At 39.0% G+C, this 22,523-nt stretch overlaps 2 protein-coding genes and 1 long non-coding RNA gene across 3 annotated transcripts; all 3 read right to left on the reverse strand.

Annotated features, from left to right (window-relative positions):
- Positions 1-2,459: 2,459 nt before the first annotated feature.
- LOC116192023 (granule-bound starch synthase 1, chloroplastic/amyloplastic-like) lies at positions 2,460-6,707 on the reverse strand. Its single transcript, XM_031520418.1, has 13 exons — positions 6,219-6,707; positions 6,011-6,091; positions 5,800-5,898; positions 5,588-5,677; positions 5,099-5,162; positions 4,898-4,998; positions 4,684-4,793; positions 4,326-4,569; positions 4,064-4,240; positions 3,789-3,980; positions 3,608-3,694; positions 3,274-3,402; positions 2,460-3,049 (listed from the first exon to the last, which is right to left on the reverse strand). The coding sequence occupies exons 1-13, from the start codon at positions 6,552-6,554 to the stop codon at positions 2,933-2,935; spliced, it is 1,827 nt and encodes a 608-aa protein (XP_031376278.1). The 5' UTR covers positions 6,555-6,707; the 3' UTR covers positions 2,460-2,932.
- A 6,072-nt stretch (positions 6,708-12,779) lies between these two features.
- LOC116192024 lies at positions 12,780-13,516 on the reverse strand. The gene is made up of 2 exons (XR_004154001.1): positions 13,207-13,516; positions 12,780-13,107 (listed from the first exon to the last, which is right to left on the reverse strand). It is a non-coding gene; the product is annotated as an uncharacterized LOC116192024 (long non-coding RNA).
- A 4,658-nt stretch (positions 13,517-18,174) lies between these two features.
- LOC116192025 lies at positions 18,175-22,041 on the reverse strand. Its single transcript, XM_031520419.1, has 7 exons — positions 21,846-22,041; positions 20,914-21,719; positions 20,515-20,677; positions 20,204-20,380; positions 20,018-20,101; positions 19,384-19,465; positions 18,175-19,057 (listed from the first exon to the last, which is right to left on the reverse strand). Exons 2-7 carry the CDS (start codon positions 21,255-21,257, stop codon positions 18,615-18,617), a joined length of 1,293 nt encoding a protein of 430 aa, XP_031376279.1. The 5' UTR covers positions 21,258-21,719; positions 21,846-22,041; the 3' UTR covers positions 18,175-18,614.
- Between the last annotated feature and the right edge of the window lie 482 nt (positions 22,042-22,523).

A 22,523-nucleotide genomic window follows, 5' to 3' on the forward strand; every position in this document is an offset into this window, starting at 1 on the left:
AAAAATTACTCCAAATTTTTAACTAGGAATTTAAAGTATAACTAACAAGACTATTCGTTGAAAATTACGTTAATATTTCCTAAAGGAATCACTCACTGTTGATATTTCATCGGAGATTTTCGATTGATAATTTTTGTATTTTGTTGTAGTATTATCTGCAATAATTGTACCAAATATCAATCAAAGCAAACTCATAAATTGGCCACCAGAAAGAATGAAAATGCATTTGGTACCTGATTATAAATAGGTTCATAGTATGATAAATGGTAAAGTTGGCTCAAGCATTGAATCAAATCCTATAGGAAAACGAATAACAAAGTGTAAGGTTAAAGTAGGGCATGGAAAAAATCCCTACATGAAGGAAATCAATGGTTGAAAATATAAAACGAACATAGTAAAAGAAAGAGGATGTGGAAAAAAGTTTTATCAGAGATTAGCAAAAAAAAAAAAGTATTTTTAAAAAGATAAATAATTGGAACGAAAGAGAATATATAAAGGATGTAAATGCAAATAGAAAAGGAGAGAGTGAAATCATAGCGTTGAATGAAGAAGTTACTTCATATGTGGTGTGTCAATGGAATGAATAATTATAGGAAAGAATATGGTAGGTAGATTTTATTGTGAAAAAGTATCAAAGGATATCTTGTATCCAAAACATTATGAGAAGAAATACATAAATATTTTGTTTTTTTCTATTGAAAACGGGTGAAATTGTGCCGTGATACTGAAAAAGTGTAATGTTTAGTAGTAGTAGCATTGTTTGAGTAAATGGTGAAATAGTAATAATATCAATATTAGAATGGAAAAAATGGAAAGTTGGAGAAACAATTTGAGAATTATCGCACTTTAAAATATAGTATAGATATAGATTCTTCGTTTCTTTTCTCCCATCGTCAACCTCTTCTTTTTTTGTTAACTCCTCTCAGTCTCATAATCTCATATTCTATCTTATTTTTCTTTTTCTTTCAAATTATATATCCAATTTTTACTTTTTATTTTACTTACCTTAATATTTTTTCTTCCCATTTCAAATTAATCCATCCGTGAATAGTTGAAACACCATACGCAGGTTTGGCCATGCTATGCACGGGTAAGTTTCTAACGTAAATTGATTTAGAGATCTGTTTAGAATATTTCAAAGAGCAGCTCCTAAGTCCTTATCAAGAAAGGGTTGGTATTCAAAAACCTTCCTGCAACACTAAATTAAAAATTGATCCAGTCTACGAATCAGTCTTCTTGACTATCACAATTGCATGATATTTAGACAGTAATTTCTGTCTTTCATCTCTGAAAGGATAGCAGAAGGTTTTGAATTAGCTTATCAAGCATTATTAACCTTCCAAGCAAACGTAGATGGCTTAAACTGCACAGTTGGGGTCAGATATTGCAGTCTTTGAGGGATGTGAGGAGAACTGTTAGTGATCCAATTTGATTTGCTCTCAGCTTCACGAAGCTCAAATATCTCGATTAAAGACCGCCAAAGAACGTGCTGTTTCATGTGGCGAGGTGAATAAATTCTTAATGTTGTCGTGACATCGACCAACACCAAAGTTTGCTATTGGAAGTAAAGGTTTGATTGCGATGACCAAACTGAGTTGCCTCAGCAAATGTGGATACAGATTGATTCAATTCCGTTTTCGATTAAGGTCTTATCTTTGCGCGGTTATGATTCTTACGGAGCAAGAATGACAATTCTCATTATTCGTCTCAGGAATTTTATTTCGTACATGAGCATGGAACACGCACGTACATCAACACGACCGAGTAGAATTACATCTCCAAACAGCTAGAACAACTCGAGAAAGCAAGACAACAAGAAGGCAACAAAGGTGGCAGAGAGGGCAGTTGCAGCTAGCAGAGGACGGAGGCCTGTGGCAGCAGAGCCGCCATCTCCGGCTGTGGGACTCGGAGATGGAGTGTCTGCACCAAGTTTCCCAACCGAGCCCCAACCCAGATCCGACATAACGGTATTAGCCATGAAAACTCCATATAGGAAGCCAATCAGAGCAAACCGAAGAATTGGTGTCCCAACTCTTGCCATGTCTCAGAAAAAGCCACAAACTGCTCTGTATGGTTCACTGGCTTTATAATAAGTCTTCCATGAATTAATTAATTAGATATTTCCGCCATTTTCCGTGACGGCAAAGCGAATGGCAAAGTCAGCTACCATGAAGTTAGTATAATTAGAACGAGGTTTCCTTGATGTTCCTCATATGATTTCCTTTCCTTCTCATAATCACCTTATTTGAATAACATTATTGTCCCCAGACCGGTCAATGTTCGCAGCATTTGTTGACGAAGGAACCCAATGTGCAGTACAGTACGATACCAACGGCACATTACTTGTCTACAAAGGTTGGGCTTATTTAATCCCGGGCAAACGACTGAGCAACGTGTTTGAATGGCGTAATCCCGATATGGATGCGATTGTTCATTCTAGCAACAAGAACATCTAAAGATAGTACACCAGCAGGAAAACATGAAATTTACTAGAGCACACCGTACTACTTATTCACGTTACATACTCTTGACAACATTAGCACTTGAAAGAGTAGCAGAACATGTCTATTGATTGCTTCTCGGGGACGAGAGAACACCGTACTACTTATTTACGGTACATACTCTGACAACATTAGCGCTTTAAAGAGTAGCAGAACACGTCTATTGATTGTTTCTCAAGGATAAATACTCGTCGGAAAAGGATTCTTCTAGACGTATAAGTTTTCACGGACACAACTTACATCTTTATCGATCAGAAACAGTTTCCTGCAAGCATCCACCTGCAATAGAGCCGGAACGAGCTGGAAGAGCTTGCAGCTTCAGAAACTTGCTGGCATTGTTAGTGGCATAGTATTCTGCCGATACTGCATCTTGTAGTCAAGAAGCCGAATATATTTTATATATATATATATATATATATAAGTGAAGGCTTTCAAGGGGTGGCCACATTTTCTTTGGCGAGTGGAGCAAGCTCTTCACCTTCGATCCCAGGCTCACTTCCTGCGACCTCCAGATCCAACAGCATCTTTTCCCATTGCGTTGCTGGTCCCTGGAAAACCCGAAACCACAATGGCATTATACGCAAGGACAAGACGAACCTGGTTCAGGGATATAGTAGGAAATAGGCCAGTTCCAACACTCAAAAGTGATGGAGAAAGGCACGTTTCCAGCCTGCTCTCAGCAGCCGGAAATAATTCAGAATTTGAAATTAAGCAACTTTTGCTTCAGCAATGGTTTTTATGTATCAAGCTATAGTTGAGAGAGTTTATTGACCTTCCAGGAGAGGTCTTGGGCCATGCAGTTTTGGATCATCTCTTTCAGGGCAGGAGTGCCATAGGCTGCAAGGGCTCTCATAACGTGTCTACCCACTGCTTCCACATCAGCAGGATCCACAGCATCACACTGAAAAATATCACACCGGCACGACACACGAATTCACTTCATTCAGTTAAATAATAGTAAACAGGTATGCTGTGTTCTAATTTTGGGAGGGAAGATTTTTGCACATATAATCAGTCGATCAACTATTAGGATTCATCCCATATGATACAATCGCTTCACATTTGATCTAGCGAATCTCTTTGTAGTTTGTAGGAAGCTGACTTACGTTAACATGAAAGTCGCCCATGTGGAATCCTGTGAACCCTTCTTTAACTGTGTCGACAAGGCCACCAGTTGAGGCCACAATTGGCACCTGCCACAACACAAAAATGATTCAGTTGCAACACCCTGCAAATTCTATTGCATAAAAGGTTGTGGACAGTCGGCAGCATGGGGCATCAATTTACCGTTCCATATCTCATAGCATGCAATTGAATAAGACCGCAGGGTTCAAATCTACTAGGAATCAACATGAAGTCAGCTCCTGCGGTGATCATATGGGCCAGTGGGACGTTAAATTTGGCCACGCCCCTTGTGTTGTCCGGGTACAAAATCTCCAGTTGTTCGATCTGCCTCTCCATATGCTTTTTACCAGTTCCCTGGAAACAATACAAGCTCACAGTGAATACTCTACTTTTCAGCCAACAATAATGTTTAGAAGAAACTGTACATAGATGCTTACGAGAATAATTATTTGGACGTTTTCCCGGATGAACTTCGGAATAGCTGCTACTAAGATATCTGAACCTTTCTGCTCCTCCAGCCTACCGATGAAGCCAATGACAGGAATGTTTCTGTTTATAGGCAAACCAACAGCTGCTTGCAGTGCTTCCTTCAGCAAAGGCTTCGCCATCATTACCTGGTAATGACGTTTTTTATTAGGATCCATTCTCAATATTTCGTAGAACATACTTGAGTTACAACTTCCCTGAAGGGTTACTTACCGTCTGAATAGTGTACTTGATGGCGATATACTTGTCTGTGGCTGGGTTCCACTCTTGTACATCCATACCATTGATAATACCAGTGATGCCAGTTTTACGAAGTATGTTGTCCAGTTCCACACCCTTCGCGATTCCAGAAAGAAGCTCCCGAGCATAGAAAGGGCTCACAGTTAAGATCCGGTGCGCTTCTAATATTGCAGCCTTCATCCAGTTGATTTTCCTTCCCTTGACAGGCTTGTTGTACCTGCAGGATAGAACCGCCCATACAGGTTTCAATTGGATTTATAAAGTCAGTTAATCCTAACAGGAAGTAGATTCAACAAATTGGAATTTTCTATAATTAAACTCCGAAACCTACCCATCAATAAAGTCGAATGAACCCCTGAATGAGTCAGGCAGGTTAAGAAGTGAGAAGTCTGAGAAGGCGAATCTTCCTTGGTAGGCTATGTTGTGGATGCAAAATACCACCTGCAACAATGTCTCCGTAGAGGCTGTCAGCTCTCCAAGAAAAAGGACTCCAAACATGAAATTAAGCTATTTTCATACAAGTCGAAAAAGGATGGAAATATAACCTTGGCATGTCTATATATACCCCGGGATTGGTACATTGTTTTCAGGTAGCATGGAAGAAGAGCGGTATGCCAATCATTGGCAATGAAAAGCACATCCTCCCCTGCAAGCAGATAGAAAGGCAATTTAATTTGCTGAAGGTTATTTTAGAAGACAGGTCCAAGTTTGATTCGGTAACAAGTCTAGAGTTTCGAGTTTCACACCATATGGTCCTGAGAAGTACTTGCTGCTGTTCAAGTTCAGAACTCTCGGCGCCGCAAGAGCAGCCTGTATACAAGGCAACAAAGACCGATTTGAAGAAATTCAGGCTGAATGATAAAACCAGCAGGAGAAAGGAAAAGATTTGTCTTCATGAAGGTTTAATCAAGAGCATATTTCTTCTTCCAGAAACATTATTCTCAAACAACGCCCGATCTTAGGACGACTATGCAGGTTGACTGACCAAGCAAACATGCAGGGCATTGATATTCAACGCTGTTACGGACAAATATTTTACCAATTTCTCCTTTCAAGAGAACAAAACTCAAACTAGCTTCTAACTTCAATTCAAATGTTAAACGCTTCCTCAGATCATCACTTAAGAGAAGAGGCACCTATGCAGTGATCTCATTTCCCACCATCTTAAAAGCCAAGGTTCAAAATTTCCTAAGCGGTATGGTTGAATGGTGGAGTGGAGTGTAAATATTACCCACCTGGCACAACATGCTGAATCGAAGTTGATTATCCTTGTAGTCCGAGCCAGCCCTCGGTCCGTATATCTTGGACCCCGTCTTGCCCCATACCTTCAGTATCCACAAACTTTATTGTCAATGAATGAAGTTGACAATACAATCTAATATATCATAAGATGTATGGACCGGATTCCATTTAATAAACGAGAGCGGAAGGAGAAGCAATCTGTGACCTTCTCCAGAAACATAGGGTGATCCACAAACACACGATCAACTCCTCGCTTGTAGCAGTGGTAGAAACGAACTCTTTCAACCCTGTCCCCAACCATTACCTGCAAAACAGGGTTGGTTTATCAGCCAAACATAACCGAGCCATAGTGTTTTTCTTTTTCCCCGGATAACCGGATTCATTTCTTAGCACGACATTCTTTCGAAAAAACGTACGTCCACAAGCACGCAGGTGTCCCATGCATCTTTGTACTGGTCATATCGCGGCGTAATCGTCATGACACGGTGCCCCCTAGCCTACAAAGCAATAACGATTACAGGTTAGCTTTCTACCAGTAACGTGGAAATCAAGCCATGACGAGCTTAACGAATACACTAATTGAGCTTCTGTTCTGATACTGATAAAAAAAAACATTCAGCTTACCGCCAAAGCCGGTGGCAGTCCTCCGAGAACATCGCCAAGTCCTCCGGTTTTGCTCCACGGACCGACCTCGGCTGCCACAAAGATAATACTCATTCCTCCGCTGCACACGATCTTTCCCGCCTCGGGGGACTTGGCTTCCTTCCTGGCTTGCCTCGCTGCCACTTTCTTCGTGAACAGTCCGTCCAGCTTGTTCAAGGATCTCAGCCCACTGTGGGTCACGGGTTGGTTCCTCATTCCAATCCGGGCAAAGTGGGGTTTGGACTCTGACCCCGAAGCTCCATGGGAGCTCACATGGGAGCTCTTCGACACGAAGTGCGACGCCGTTACCGTGGCCATCGAGGATGCTACTGATCGGAACTTCGATCAGTTGAGAGAGAGAGAGAGAGAGAGATGAAGAGGAAGAAGTGGTGATGGTCTGCTCAGTCAGCTATGGAAGTTGGGGGCAGCTGAGCTGATCTGAGCTGAAGCTGGTCACAGAGCGGAGGCAGAGGAGGGGACTGAATCACGCATTTGTAGGGGCTGCCTTGATTCTCATCGTACACGTGGCGCTCTTTCACCGGTCATGGGCCCTCCACGCTACGAGGAGCCTCAGGATTCGGTCCGTGGACTCGGGTGACGTGGCACCTGGGCCCACAGCATCGCCTCGGGATATGCTGGAAATATTTTACTCCTATTCTTTGTCTATGCTTAAAATTTCATTAGCCTGAACTGATTTATATTCGATTCTTATAAATAAAAAAAAATATTCTTTATAGCAAATATGACTCGGACCCAAATTCATAATGGTGCATTAATCCTCATTTTGAATATCGAGTGGTGTGAACTCGAAAAAATTTTCTCATATTTCATATAAATATATACATCCATCCTCGACGAAGTTCAAGAAGCTATGATCCCGTTTTGATTTGTATTCTCATTCATTTCTCTTCTCTATTCTTATTAGGTTTATAGTATCCCTATAATCGAAAAGGAAAAACATCCTCTTAGTTATGCCACTTCAATATTGATCGTTGATGACAGCGGTTGTCTATTATAAACAATTCGATTAGATCACATTTATTTACGGGTTCAAATTGAGTGTGGGTAATCAATCACTGGATTCTCTATCAATTGGTGATGGTTAGCATCTTCTCCATCGTATATCCACTTAATTCTCAATTAGTCTTATAAATAAATTATCTTAAAATTTGGGACCGTCAATGCGGTGACGGTGACCTCAGAAGATCTTTTTGGGATGGGGATGGGGGTATCAAGTGGCAGCAAAACAACACCGTGCATGGCTCTCTGGTGACGGATTATATTTTTTTTATTACAAAGGAGACTAAGGACCTGTATAATAAAAAAAATTCTAAATAATTAATAAAAAGACGTATATAATCTCACTTGATATTAAATCGACGATTTTTAAATTAATAAACGAAAGCGTGCATTACTACATTATATCATTTTTTCTAGATTCAATTTGATTTCCAGTGGAGAATTACAAATAGAATCACAACAACTCAACTCGACCGGTTTGTTTCCTTCCTTGGCTTGGGATGGGAAAGGGTGGTTTCTTTTCATTGATAGTGGCCTAGATTTGATTTTGATTTCAAGTGGAGGTGAGTGAGTGGGACCCAGTGATGGAGAATCACAACTCAACTTGACCGGTTTGTTTCCTTCCTTGGCTTGGGATGGGAAAGAGCGGCTCACCAATTGCTATATTACTGAAAATGTGAAGATTATAACGGAAAATTTAATTAGGAAATCATTTTACGTAGCTTAAAGATCGGAAAGTAAGATTGTGATATTTAATAAATATATTAAATTACGAAAAATATGTGTAATAATATAATATATGCTTTATTTTTAAAAAGATAAGATGTGAAATTCACGATCGTAATATAAGTATATCAAGTTTTTCAACCAATGTTTTCTTAGAAATGTTAACGACACCCATAAAATATAAATTCAGGAAAGATTTTCCCGAGAATTAATTTCCTGCCAAGCAGCGTAAACTAGGTTAGAAAGTCAGGATTTTCCCGAGAAAGTTTCAACTTTCTATAGATCCAAACAGCCCCTAAGAGAGGAAAGTAGCTTTCACGGAGACCTCATTTTCATGTGGGCTAGCTGGGTTCATTTCAAGTTGAATTAATGGACGGTATGGAGTGATGGAGCAACAAACATTTGCTTGTCCTTTTGTTCATGGGTTTTGTTTTTGGAAGCCAACTGTACTTTGTCAAAAACATGTTTACTTTTTTTTATGAAACCTTTCACATGCTAAGATAGATAATGACACGTGATATGAATACAAAAGAGAGTTCCACTTAGGAGAACTGGAAGCAAAATATATTGGTCGCAAGTCATTTTTTTTTGAATAAAATGCTAGGTCGGATTATTAATCCGTTGTGGCTGTCCTAATTAAAGGAACCTAATCGCCGCGAAATGTTTCGGTCAAAAGAAAGTAATCTAGCTCGGTGTGCAAAAATGTATCGTAGAGAAATCATAATGGTTTGCTTGAAATTGGATAAAAGACAAAACACTAATAATATATTTGCTCAATTCCAAATATAGAGGAACGCAACTAAGCTTGGATCTGACAGTGAGGAGGGATACGATGGGATGGAACATCTCCCAACACCGGAATTCCGGAAACTTGCCGACTCGGGAAACGATCAAGCCAGGCACCAGCAAGTGAACCACTCACCAACTTGGTGTTGTTGAAGATTAGTCATATATATGATATGATATGATAAGATATTCTTTTATTTTTAACCCATAAACGTTTCCATGATGTCGCAATCATGTGGGGGTGTATCTCGTATTATGAGGGCTATTGTTAGGACCATGAAATTCATGTCGATGTCACAGACGATCCACGTGCATTTTGTTGATGAAGAACCTAGAGGCAACGAACACTTGCATAAGTAGAGACTGGGGGTGATGTCTGATTTCCATTTCCGACGCTCAATTCAATGCGAGCTGTGAATGTAAGGTAAAAATAGTGAATTGGCTATTAACTCTAGGAACATTTAAAGATGATGTATTTATAGAGGGTTTAAAGATAAATTACGTTATCGCTATGGTGAGATACCCGAGATATTTCCATATTCCGTACCTCAATATATTAGAAAACGTGTCTTGTAGTTGTGAGAAATTTCCTATATTGAGTCTTTCTGACAGGTCCTCATTGGAGGGCCTCGCTTGGAGCAATGAGTATGTTTCGCATATGTATAGACTGAGCCTCAAAAGGCCTCGCGCGGGTCGTTGGGCCTGATGGACCGTATCGGATTGGAACCCAAAATCCTATTCCCGACAACTATTAAGCTCCTTTCATCGGTTTTCCAATTCCACTAATCTAATTCGGAAGTGAATAGAATGTTCCGAGTAATTGATAGGTTTTTTTGACGAAATGCAGAGTTGATAGGTTAGTAATCGGATTTGATCTTGCACCATCTTCAAGTTTAATAATCATTCATAACTCACACCTCCATTACCCACAATCCAAACAAGTTGTTAATGTACATATCAGGGATGGATTGGGCTAAACAGTTGATTCCTTTGGAATTACAACGTCTTAAATATGATTTTTTAAATTTTGATGAAATTCATTATATTCACTTCTCATAATTGGAGAATTTATCTTTCTTATTTGAGCCTTAAAAGACATCACCTCTCCTTAGTTCGAATTCTGCATCCATCCTTGAACACAGGGAGTTACTCTCCATGTCCATTGATTTGTATACTGAGCAAATTTTCTTGAAATATCATGCTTTCTTTTTCCCAAATGTTTGTAGCAAGGCCTTTCACTCGTACTCGTACGTATTTAAAAATCCAAAGAAAAGATTGCCTAGCACAAAATTTTCTTTTCCCAGACATGCAAATCACCTGCGACTATGAAAAGAACCCAATAGTCACAAAGAAAGTACCTCAACCGATGACTACAACAACGGCTGTGGCATCAAATATTAATGCATTTTTAGTATATATTCGAGATTAAAGTTTATATGTAACATCCGCCAGTCATTCCAGCCAACTGCCATTGCTACAAATTAAGTGGGGGCAAGTAGATTCAACGTCAGATGAGTCTCGACCAAAAGTTATGAATGGTCGAAATATAATGTCCTAAGTCTTGCTGTTTCCTATGCTTCACATGTTAAGAAAATCTGTGCCTGAAGATTTTTATTAACGTCCAGATAAAGGAGTCATGCCTCTCATTTTAGCCACGGTAGATTGTCTCACTTACGCATTGCTGAGTCAGCCGGATACGAACTCCCAATTCTACTTATATTTCGTAGACTTTTTCATGAAATTGAAACTAAAACCTCGAAAAGCTCTCCTTAATAATTAAGGGTCTATTTGGTTTCAAAGCGATAATATTTTCAACTCCACTCGACTTTATTTTTTCTTTAATTCAACAATACAATAATTAATTTTAAAAAAATTATTTAATCTTAAGTGCCATTTAATTTAATATTTTAATATTAAATTCTCTCAACTATTCATTAATATTCATTACTTTCATCACAATTCAACAACATAATTATTACTGTTTTATATTCTTCCTCAATCTCATTATTACAACTCCACTTAAATATATATATATATATAAATACTTTTTTCGCCAACATACTTGTTTGTTTTTTACCTATTTCAATGAAAATGGAGTTAAATTTCGAAATTTAATCTTATTGCCAAACGGACCTAAGCCTCTCATAAACCAAATGTGCCGCCCTTGAATTTTTTTTCATTCATGAGACTTTAACATGAAACTTTGCTTTAATCAATTTAAGTTGGGTATTATTCTCCTTAATTATTATAATTTTAAGGAAACAATTAAATTAATCAAGAATCGTTTGTTCAATCAATGTGTGACCGCACACCTACCAATTACTAGCAAGGATCTACCGCCTTCTCCCAACAAACTGAAGTCCCAAAGGAAACAGTGTCAACTACATCTGATTTTGCCACTTGAACTACAAGTGTATATATATATATATATATATGTATGCAAAATTGCGATTTAGTACGACCATTTATTAACCGTCGATGTGCCATGAAACAGAAATGAACAAACTTAATTAAGGCAGGAATTCAAACATGGAAGTGTGCATGAGATAGCATACCTTTGACAGTTTTCAAGCACTTAATCATGTGATTAGATGAACTATCATCTTCTTTTTGGTAACATAAAGTAATATCATATGAGGATTTCTAGCCGTACGTCCAGGGGGTTGATGGTGACGTATAAAAAATATTTGCATCGGCTTGCTGTCATTATTGTTAGTTTAATATTTGCTATCACGCTTAATACACAATGATTCAAATTGTAAAATAATTCCAATTATATATACCAAACATGTGACTTAGAAAATTAATAAATTAGAAAAATATTGGTTCATAGCCTCCCTATGCATACTACTTAAAATGATGTCGTCTTAATTTAATGAACAACTTAAACGAGCTATAATTAATATGTCCGGGTCAAAGCAATTATCAATTACTCAAGTTCAGTATATGAGGGGTGGCTATAATTAATATATATATATATTACATTAATTAAATTATCACATCGCACGCCAAAGGAAAAAAGAGAAAAGACGGAGTTGACGAATTGTACCGACAAATTAAATTCAAGAGCTCGTGTTAACATTCGTGTCAACATCTCCCTGGAAAAAAATAGAAAAAAGGAACCATCTGGACCATATTTCCAACCCAATATTTATTTCGTCCAAATATATATAACAATCACGTTTATCTCTTGATTACGTACCTAGATGTCAAAATTTGGGATGTTTGCCAAACCTGACCCATTTAACTCCCTCTGATTAGGAGATTGTAAATGTTTCCTTTCCTATTAGGTGGTAGCCGAGACTGATTCCAATTCGAACTAATAAGTTTTTTTGTAATTTTCAATGAGTATCCTGATATTTGAAAATTTAATGGGTTTCGACTAATTTAGTCAAATTGGATCAATCCATTAAGGAGTAAAACTCTTTTAACTTAGGTTTTTTTCATTCACAAAATTCGAACTCAAGATTTTAATTAAGAGAAAAAAGTACTGAAAACTAAGTCACCCCAAACTCCTTCAACTTAAATTTTTTTCATTTATAAAATTCGAATTGAAAATTTTAATTAAGAGAAAAAAATGCTGAAAACCAAATCACGTGGTAATTAAAAGTGCTTTTAATGAATTTTAACAGCCTATAATGCGTGTTCTTTTGGTTGCCCTTTCCACCCATAGGTCAACATGCGAATTGGTAGAAAGTTCCCCCTTTTTGTTTTTTTTGGGTAAAAAGATGTTGCTGTGGGCAATAATAAGCTGAATATCATGTGCAACTTCTCCTGTACTTCCTTGTATATTTCATGGCCACACTTTGTCCAACTCGACCAGCAAGTTGCTCCCTATCTGATGGTAAACAACTGAATCACAGATAGTCAAAGAATGGTATTATATCGTTATATTCGCACTCGGTTTAAACGAAATTCTTACGCCGAGCAAGAAATCGAGACACAGAAATTAAAGAAGCAATTCGTAAAGTTACCATTTCATAACCAAAGCAAGAAGCGACTCGTAAGAGATGAATAAAACTCGACAATAAAAAAATTTCATGTGTTGTCGGTAACAACATAGCGAATGAGCTGAAACATCTCGCATAATCGTTCTTCAAATTACACTTACGACACCAGCAAATATTATCATAGCCAAATGAGCTGAAACAACTGTTCACTTAAAAATGGAGACAGTTCCTCTTAATCAGACGTTCTATGATGTCACAATCTTCCTAACACACTGCCATCTGCTGAATCCGATGGATGGTTGTCATCTGTGGGCAGTCACCAGCGTCTCGATGAATCTCAACCCGTCGAATCTCGGCGCGAACTTGCCCTTGTCCGATGGATCTTGCTGCTGTTAGACGTACAATCACAATTAGCTATTGCCATGAGAAGTGTGAAATCATGAACATGGATCAAGAACAGAGAGAAACGATCTGGCTCTGCTTCTTACATCGATGGAATTCCAGGAAGCGTGAAACGGAGCGTTTCGATCCACGGAGGAGGAGGAGGACGACGACGACGACGACGACGAGGAGAAGGCGGCAGTGGAGGCGGCCAACACGGAGGCCACGAAAGCGCAGGAGGGGCCCTTCATCTGGCCGGCGGAAGATAGGCTCGGGGGTGGTTGTGTGGAGCTCCTCCGGACGCAGGGACGGCCGAGACCCAACCCGGCCTGCAAGACGAATCCCGACCTGAACCGACGCGACAAAACGGCCTTCCGAAGAAGAAGTTTCGCTTTCTTGTGTCGGATTTTTTTAGCCTGCGGTTTGGAATTTATAATGGCGCGAGCGAGGCTACGCCATTTATTTAAGGAGATTTAATTTTGGTTTGGGTTCCGGCGATACAAAGATTTCCTCGAAACTTGCCAGCGTGGCACGATCTAGAGCTCATAAATAGTTTTTTTTTTCTATTTTCTTTTTCTTTTTTTGACCCTTTATAATTTTTATGGGAAAGATTTTTCTCTTATTCTTTTCGGTGGAGATTTTTCTCTTATTTACTGGAAAAGGATTAGAGATTTTTCTTTTCCACTCTTTATTATACTATCTTTTCCCCGATAACATCTAATCGTTCCTTTTACCCATTGTAGCCAAAGAAAATATATTTATTTTTGCGCGTTTTAGCCCACGACTAAATAAAATCTATAGATAAATTATTTTTCGTATAAATCTATAGATCAAATTGTCTTCATTATCTTGTACTCTTTTTTTTATTGTGGAATGGATATTCATTATTTTGCTGACAAAAAAATAAAATTATCTTGAGAAGTAAATGATAAATCATCTCCTCCTTTGACAAGTTGAAATATTTAAAAGAAACAATTGTAGTGACTAGTGAGTCTTCCCGTAATAATTAAACCCGAATTAGCACACACATCGTATTTTCTCTACAATCTGATCATCAGCAATACTCATTGTATCATTATCATTGTTATTTTGGCTTGTGATGAGGAAAAAAATATCATCCTATAAAGGAAAATTATGCCATCATTCATGGATTGTTTTTATGAAGTTGGAAAAAAAAAGCATCAAAAGAGGAGTGTTACACAGTAATACACGTCATTACCTAGTAATTAAGAGGTTTTAAATTTGATATTCATTGTATAACTATTCGTACCCCTTTATTATCTATTTAGGAATTTTATTTTCTTTTTTTTTACTAAACCTATGGATTTCGAAGTTGAGAAAAGTTTATTATTGATTGTATTAGGATATATATATATATATGAAAAAAGAATATCGAAAAAAAAATGAAAAAAAGGGGGAGGTAATTAAAGTGGATGTTATCGTTCGTGGAGCTTCGGATGTGAGGGGAAGAGATTTGATCGGGAAGGAACCTTTGAGCGGAATTAGCGGCGGCGAGCTTTGGATTGGTGAGAAGAAGCGGTGGTGGACCGGCGGCGCGTGGCAAACTGTGCGGTAAACAAGGACGGATGGACGGACATCATGTGGTGGTGATAGTACGCATGTATGCAGAAGCTCGGCGCTGCTCTTCATTCCATTCTGGACTGGTCAAAATGTTCATCCGTCACCGGCCGTGGGTTCGATGACTTTGAGGTGGTCTCAGAATCACAAGACACGGACGCAGGCCGCTTACAGACAGATTCCTATATTTGACTACACGTTTTTCCATTCAAATGGTGCGGTAAAATTGATTTTCAATTATACCGAGAAATCAATGCATATGTACATTGATTTGACATAATCTATATGCATATGCTACCTCATCAACAGATTTGACAAGAAAACACTTTCGTAAGTTCAAAATTATCACGTTTTTATAGATAAATTATGCCTGCTAAAATTTCAGTTTGACACTAAGTCATTATACTAAGTCACATCGTGATCTACAAATACATATCTTTGATCACCGAATATATATATATATATATATATATATATATATATATAGTGCGTGTGATTTCGATCAGATTAATCCGATATTAACCGAGAAAATCTAGAACGATATCCTGCAACTATCTAATGGAGCGGTCAAAAAGGATTTGGGATCGACTCGCCGATTTTGTGATCATAGCGCTTTTGAGCTCCATTGGACAAGTAAGTGTTGGACCGTCGTCCTCCCATTGGTCTAGGCTTTGCTTAGCCAATTTGGCCATTGGTGGACCAAAAAGAGAACAAGCATCATATATGCCATTGTTCCCTTTGTGCATAAGATAATCGATTAATCGGAGCCATCTTTAGGGATCAAAGATTCATTCATTATTAAACTAAAAAAGTTCGATCATGCCATTACCAAAAAAAAAAAAAAACCTCAAATATGTTCGGTGACTTCTCCCTATTAATGAATCGGGCAGAGATAGAAAGTAATTTTAAATATCAAATTACGAGTCACGTGTTAAAAATAAAATCGAATATATTATTGTTTAATCATGTAAAATATCAACCGTCCTAATGAATTGGGTACAACCTTATCAAGAGACATATTTTCTCCCCTAAATGATTATCTGAAATGATGCAACCTATCACGATGATTTTTTTTTTTTGCTGGATTATCAAGATGATATATGACAATTCCATGCAAAAATATAATTCATTAATTTTTAATGATTTTACTTAATTACGAGGATCATATTGTATCTTCTTCGTCATATTCTCGCTCGGAAAGCAGTTTTACAGGCCGGCGAACCGGTCTATCAAAGAAATAAAGTCTGAATTGGGAATAGCTCAAGGGAAAGTCGAGACCGGATGGAAGACCGTCGATGGCTTCTTTCACAAGCAAGGAAGCTTGCCGTGTCAAGAAAGGTGGCGGCCCACGGCCCCCCAAAATAGCGGTCCCAGTCCTCGCATCGCCTACATACACCGTTAATTTTTCATAAGACAAATGGTCATTTCAGTCCTTCTACTTCTACATAAAGTTCGATCTAGTCCCTCAACTTATCTTAGGTACTGGGCAGCTTTGATCTCTCAAGTCTAGCCTTGACAATTCTTTGGATTTCTCTTATATTCCTCTAACATTTAAATACCATCCAAAAGCTTTACTTCTTAGTGAATTTTTCCAATTCGTTTATCTTCCATTTACTTAGAAATATTCAAGAATAGTGATTATTTTCTAAAAGATTTTTGCATCAGGATGAATTAATTACTACTGCATGAACTAGTTGTGTACCAGCACATTGCGCCGGCGATCACATAAATAAAATACGTATCTATTTATCTAAAAGATGTATAATTAATTTTGACATAATTTAATTTCATGAAGATTTTCTTACGTGCATGGGTCGATAAACTCTAATTTTATTAAGCAATAATTTAATAAATAATTCAATTATGCATAAACAAAATGATATATTTAGTCAAAATGTGCAAAACACATCTCTTCATTAAGGAAAATCATGTCAAGACTAATTACTTCGTTACTCTTGCGTAACAACATTCCATAATCTTGTCAACTCAATTTAATTGAATGAAAATATGCGAAACGAATATAGAAAATAATTAACTCACCGAAGCAAAATATCATAAGAATGTTAGTAAAGGGGAAATATGATGAAACCTTTTGAAATGAACATATTGATGTAGGATCAGAGATCGGTATTTGGTATCGAATAAGCATGCGGCAAATATGCGTGTGTATATACATATATATATATATATATATATATCAAGTGGAAAGACACCCACGTCTTTGCAAATATGATGGTAAAAGTTCTAATGCAAACGGATATATATATATATATATATTCTATAATGTATCAAACGGCTATGTGTGTGTATATATATATATATATATGTCAATATGAAAATTGCACTGCATATTTCATTATATTAAAGCTTATACAGGTATTCCTATAATGTAAGATTGCATGTTATTATTAAAAAAGAGTGTAGCATACTAGCTTAAGTCATTACCTATTGACTTAGAGATTTTAAATTTAATATTTAGTGAAATTACCTGTATTCATTATTTAGATTTCATTATATATTTCGTTGTATTAAAGCATATATATGTATTCCAAATGTATCCATGGGACGAAATTTATTTCGAGATCCTCCCGTAATTACTACTAGTGCTGGTTTAGATTGTCCGGTTTGAATAAACCGACCAGCTAGGTTAGAATATCTCTTAGACACGCATTAATTAGAGATGAGAAACATGCAGCATCATCCCCTTTTTTGGTCCCTACGCAATCCCAAGAATCTTTCTTCCCCAATAGCCCAATCGTCTGTGAAATTTGAGACGCACTTCTGTTTCCTAATATAAACCATATAGTCCTTCTCCCCACCGAGACGTTTTCCTCTGCGTCTCCGATTCTCTCACCGTCTATATAGCAGGCAAAGTAGATTTCCAATCACAGACGACACGAGAAGAGGATCGACTCCGTGGACATCTCTCTTTCCAAGACCCCGGAAAAGCCGGAAGCATGAATTCCATGTTCAGTTGCTTCGATGCATTGTGCGCGGAGCTCCTTGGCCTGAAGGTGAGCGCGATTCCCACCCCTTGGACGGTCAATCCCAGCAGCAGCAGCAGCAGCTTGCAGCAATCAGTCCAGCGCTCTAAATTTCCTGGAGACGGTATAAGCAAGGAAGACAAGATCGAGAAGGCAGGGGCCCATGCACCGGGTCAGCAACCAAGTACGAGGAGCGGGCCCTGCATCGCACCGGAGCTCGACGGACTCAATTGTTTCGAGACCATCGTTTTGCACTGATCCTGATGCGGGTCAGTCGCAGAACGAACGATCAGTCGAATCACGATTGAGCGAAGACAGCATAGAAGAGAAATCATTCACACCTGTATAATTTTAGCCTTTTATCCTTTTCTCGTGGAACACACAAGGACAAAAAAAAAAAGGAGAGAGAAGTAAAGATACTGTTTCATTCCATTCTATTCAAGTTTTGATTGCTCTCTGAAGATCGAGATTATAATTTTCCTTCTCTTACCAATCATATAATCAAACTCGATCTTGTAAAGAACTGCGACATTGTTCCTACATTTATATGGAGACACATATTTTTCATAGTGAATACAAATTGTTTCTTCAGGTAACAACTGCGGAAGTGTCGAACCGAAATGTACATTAACATGAAAAACGAACCTCAAGTTTCTTTTCCGGGGTTATTCTAGCAGGCAGAAGCAGTATATCTATCCTCTTCACGGCAATGTGGAATCTCTCAGTAAGTACAACACGCTATTTAACCTGTCCTGATCAGATGCTGCATAGCTGCTAGATCTCCTTTTTTACCTCAGAAAATCAAAAAAGAATATATAAAAACAGATAGAAAGGTGCAACTTCCAGCTCCTTTCCGGAGGCTGCAGCTGAGGAGAATAGGAACCCAAACTCACCACGGTGAAGTTGGGCTTCTCATGTCGGTCCTAAGAACCGTTCCAATACATCACTATTCATCACAACCTCCTCCCCATCTTCGCAAACCTCCTCGCAACCCCAAATATGAGTGCCTTAGTCATGAGGCCTCGATCAAGAGTACAAGCAAGGGCAATGGCCCCACCAACAATTACTAGTCTCGGGATGTTCCTCCCCAGCTGCTTCTGCGAAGAGCTGCCATTCTCAGTTTCTGATGTCTCGGCGGTCATGCTCTCCAGTGATCTCAGGTAATCTGCACTGACTTTGGTGTTGATCTGGGCCATGAAGGCACAACGGGAGAGTGGAGCCCCTGCAGCCCTCTCCCTCTGATACGCGCGAAGCCCAGGATCAATCTTCTTGACAGCTCCCCACATTCCTTGGCGGACCCCGAGTTTTGCAATCTCCCATGGAATGCCCATGTCTTCATAGTGGAAGAGTAACACTTCACAGGCAGTCAACTGCCCGTCACGTCTCTTGGACTCAACTGTTTTAGCAACATATATATCGTCTTAGTCAATTATGCAAACCGGTACAAACAAAAAGCACTTGTAGAGCTCTTACAACCTGAACCTAAACAAGTGGAATAATTGAAGAACGGAATCACCATATAATATCTATCTTATGTGGCCAAAATAGAGTTTTCTTTCCATACGCGTATAGACGCAATAAAAGTTATATGCATGTCTTTTTCTTGCTAATACAGTTATATGCATATATCCAGGAACATGGGAAATTCGTTTTAAGAGTTCCTTCCAAACAGGAGAATGAAAACAAATGCTTCAGAGGAACAGCTTCAAACAAGAAATTTACCTGCACGAACGCACCAGCTAGAATAGTACAAGTCAACACGTCTCGGTTTATTTCGCCTAGGAACAGAAGAACATGGTACTCCCTGAAAAATGCAAAACACAATCCATTATTGAGAATGCCAAAGACTGTGTCAGAAGAATCACCTGCTGGAACACATTAACATAAAGTAGTCCTCATACAATGCAACAAAATTGGCAGAGGTCCTCAAAGAAACATTTATAATATAGATTTGTGAATTTGCCACTTCTAAGAATATGAGCAGTGCATCAGAGAGATGCTTGAGAGAGATCAGTAAGGATCTTTTATCATGCTCTTATTGGACCTGAAAACCACATTAACCTAAAGTATAGATTGTTAAGATGATTTTCCCGCAATAATTGTATAGATCTGACAGTAGCAACATGGATGTCCAACTCATTCCTTTTACAGACGCCAGAGATGCTAGATGCTAAAACTCCTACACATTGTTATTCTTATGTCAACTATCAATAAATTGGGAATGGCCAGATCAACCCACAAGCCTTTCGATGAGAAGAGGCAATCTTAATTATTTCATTCCTACCAAAACGGCAGAAAGCCTTGACACGATGAACAAGAGACTACCAGGTTGTACAAAGAGTTGCTCTTCTCATACCTTTGTTACACAATAATACGAGCGACCTGATTCCCAAATCCGACGCCCAATTACGTACTCTCTGTCACTACAAAAGAAGGGAAACTGCAAGAAACCATTGCCAGAAGTACTTTCAGCGGCAAATCCAGTTAACAGAGGAGCAGCTAACTCATGAGAAAAGAAAAAGAAACACTGAGTCCTCCATACCTTACGAACCCAGTGGACCATTATAGTTCCAGTAGTGGGACACTCCTCTAAAGTCGATGCATGAATCAGCATATCGTCCCACTTCAATCGAAACTCGTCATCCCAGAAGAAATCCCTCGCTAATTCGGGGGTTGCATCCTCAAAAACAGTTCTGCTCCGATACTGGGGAGGCCCACTCTGAGTAGCAAAACAATTCCGTTAGACATGCACTTCAATCATCAGTTGAGTAGCATGGTATTAAAGGCAAACTTTGAAGAATCAATCCAACTAGTTTAAAGTTGATCACATTCAAAGGGCCAGGAAGAAGATACCTCGGGATCCCGACGCCATGCCTGGTACCCCATGGTGGGTGTCGACCGGTCCATCATCTGAATCCAAGCAGGTCCACCATCTTTCTCCTCCACAAGCCGACACAAGTACTCCAAATCATCATCCATAACAAGAGAAGATATCCCTTTTCCCCGCACTGAAGAACTGCCAAAGTCAAGCTAGTTTAGTCAGTCCCACTGGAATCCATAACCAATATCCTTTCCGAACGAACTGCTAACTAAGATTGCTAAGGCAGCAGTATTCAAAGCTAGCAACATACTGCAAACTAACATTTACGAATTAAAGATAGTGCCAGTGAAATGGCAACCAAAACACCAAAAGTCAATTCCAATTAAAGCATCTAAGAGTGGAACTCAAGCAATAGAGAAGGCCAGACAAACCTGCTTTCAGAAACGGTGGTTGGTGGCACAGAAAGATTCTCCTTCCCAGCCCCATCATCAGAAATCCAAGGAATACAAGCGGGGAGCTGCAATTTGAATGAACTGAAGCTCGGCATCGAGCTGGTGCCCGACGAAGAACACGAAGGAGAAACCGGCGAGCTCTCCTTGGACCCATCCAACAAGTCCTTACCCAAATTCGCCCACTTGGGCTTCCACGCCCATCCCACCAGCACCCCAACAACTACAGCAACCCAAACCGGGGCCATAAGCGTCACGAGCTCAGCCAGCACGCCCCCAATTGTGGGCCTCTGGAGGATCTCCGAAATCAACGACGACAGAGCCATTTGGGTCCTCAAATCCTTCCCGAAATCAGTAAAACGCAGCAAGAACAACGATTTCCCCAGACAAAAAAAAACCCCCAACAAAATTTGGACCAAAAAAAAAAAAAGCAAAGCCCTCGATTCAATCGGGAATGTATAGGCGTTGAGGCGCGGCGATTCCTCGAGGGTTGAGAGAGAGAGAGAGAGAGAAGGTAAGAGAGGCTGAAAGACGATAAACCCACCAGCAAAAATCAACCACCAATGGAGATGGAATAAATACAAAGAATCTCGATCTACTAATACAAACAACGACGGGGATAGATAGAGAGAGAGAGAGAGAGAGAGAGAGAGAGAGAACGAAAGAGAAGGTGGAATATATGTACATACACCGGAAAATATTATACTGTATGTATTGATTAAACGGAAGTAAAGAGAGAGAGATAAGAGAGAGGAGATTGATCGAGGAACACAGGGATAGATTTGGTGCTGCAGCCACAGAGAGAGAGAGAGAGAGAGAGAGAGAGAGAGAAGGAGGGAGAAAACAAAAGTGGGTGTCAGAGTTACGGATAAGGATTTCGGGATAAGCGATAGATAACAGGCACCGAGGATTACCGTAGGCCCGCCCGTCCGTCCGTCCGTCTATAACCTCTCTCTCTCTCTCTCTCTCTCTAATTCTGCAGAGAGAGAACACTCAGATCGGCGGTGAAAGTGTCAATATGGCATCTGCTTTGCTTGCAGAGGAAAATGGAGATTTTTTAGGGAAGTGGATGAGATGAGACCACCGAGGGACGCATCCAACTAGTCTGCCATAGTATAGATAAGATACGATTGATGTCCGTGTACATTTTTATATAGTTAAGAAAACTTACGAGGTGGTCTTTGTCTATCGACCGAGGTTTATTTATGGTCGGACTTCGAGTTTGAATTGGTCGGTGATTCCAGTAGATTTCCGCTTTCACATTTTAGACCGGGAATGTTAGGTGGTTAGTGATTGTTGGTTATGATGTATTATGTGCAATTTTGTATTCTATGGTTTTAGCCACTTCGAATATAAATACAATTTCTTCTCATCATTAAACATGATTAGTGTTAGCATATATTGATTAGGTCAGTGGCCACGAAGAGAGAGGTTTCAGTTCCCCGCGCCCACTGACATTGAAGTTTTCCTTATCTTCAGTATTTTTCGCTATAACTCCCAAAAAAATAATTTTAGTACTGTTATTCATGTACCCATCGAATTCTTATATAAAAAAATACGCGTCGAATTTTTTGAGAAATCTTAATGACATT

The sequence above is a fragment of the Punica granatum genome, chromosome 1 (assembly GCF_007655135.1).
Source record: "Punica granatum isolate Tunisia-2019 chromosome 1, ASM765513v2, whole genome shotgun sequence".
Taxonomy (NCBI): Eukaryota; Viridiplantae; Streptophyta; class Magnoliopsida; order Myrtales; family Lythraceae; genus Punica; species Punica granatum.

Coding starts and splice junctions, on each gene's coding strand:
- LOC116192025 (XM_031520419.1), bottom strand. CDS start 21,257: ATGGCTCTGTCGTCGTTGATTTCGGAGATCCTCCAGAGGCCCACAATT. Junction 20,102..20,203: donor TGGTCCACTGGGTTCGTAAG/GTATGGAGGACT, acceptor GGTTTCTTGCAG/TTTCCCTTCTTTTGTAGTGA. Junction 19,058..19,383: donor TAGCTGGTGCGTTCGTGCAG/GTAAATTTCTTG, acceptor TTGCTAAAACAG/TTGAGTCCAAGAGACGTGAC.
- LOC116192023 (XM_031520418.1), bottom strand. CDS start 6,554: ATGGCCACGGTAACGGCGTCGCACTTCGTGTCGAAGAGCTCCCATGTG. Junction 6,092..6,218: donor GACTGCCACCGGCTTTGGCG/GTAAGCTGAATG, acceptor ATTGCTTTGTAG/GCTAGGGGGCACCGTGTCAT. Junction 3,981..4,063: donor ACGTCCAAATAATTATTCTC/GTAAGCATCTAT, acceptor TATTGTTTCCAG/GGAACTGGTAAAAAGCATAT.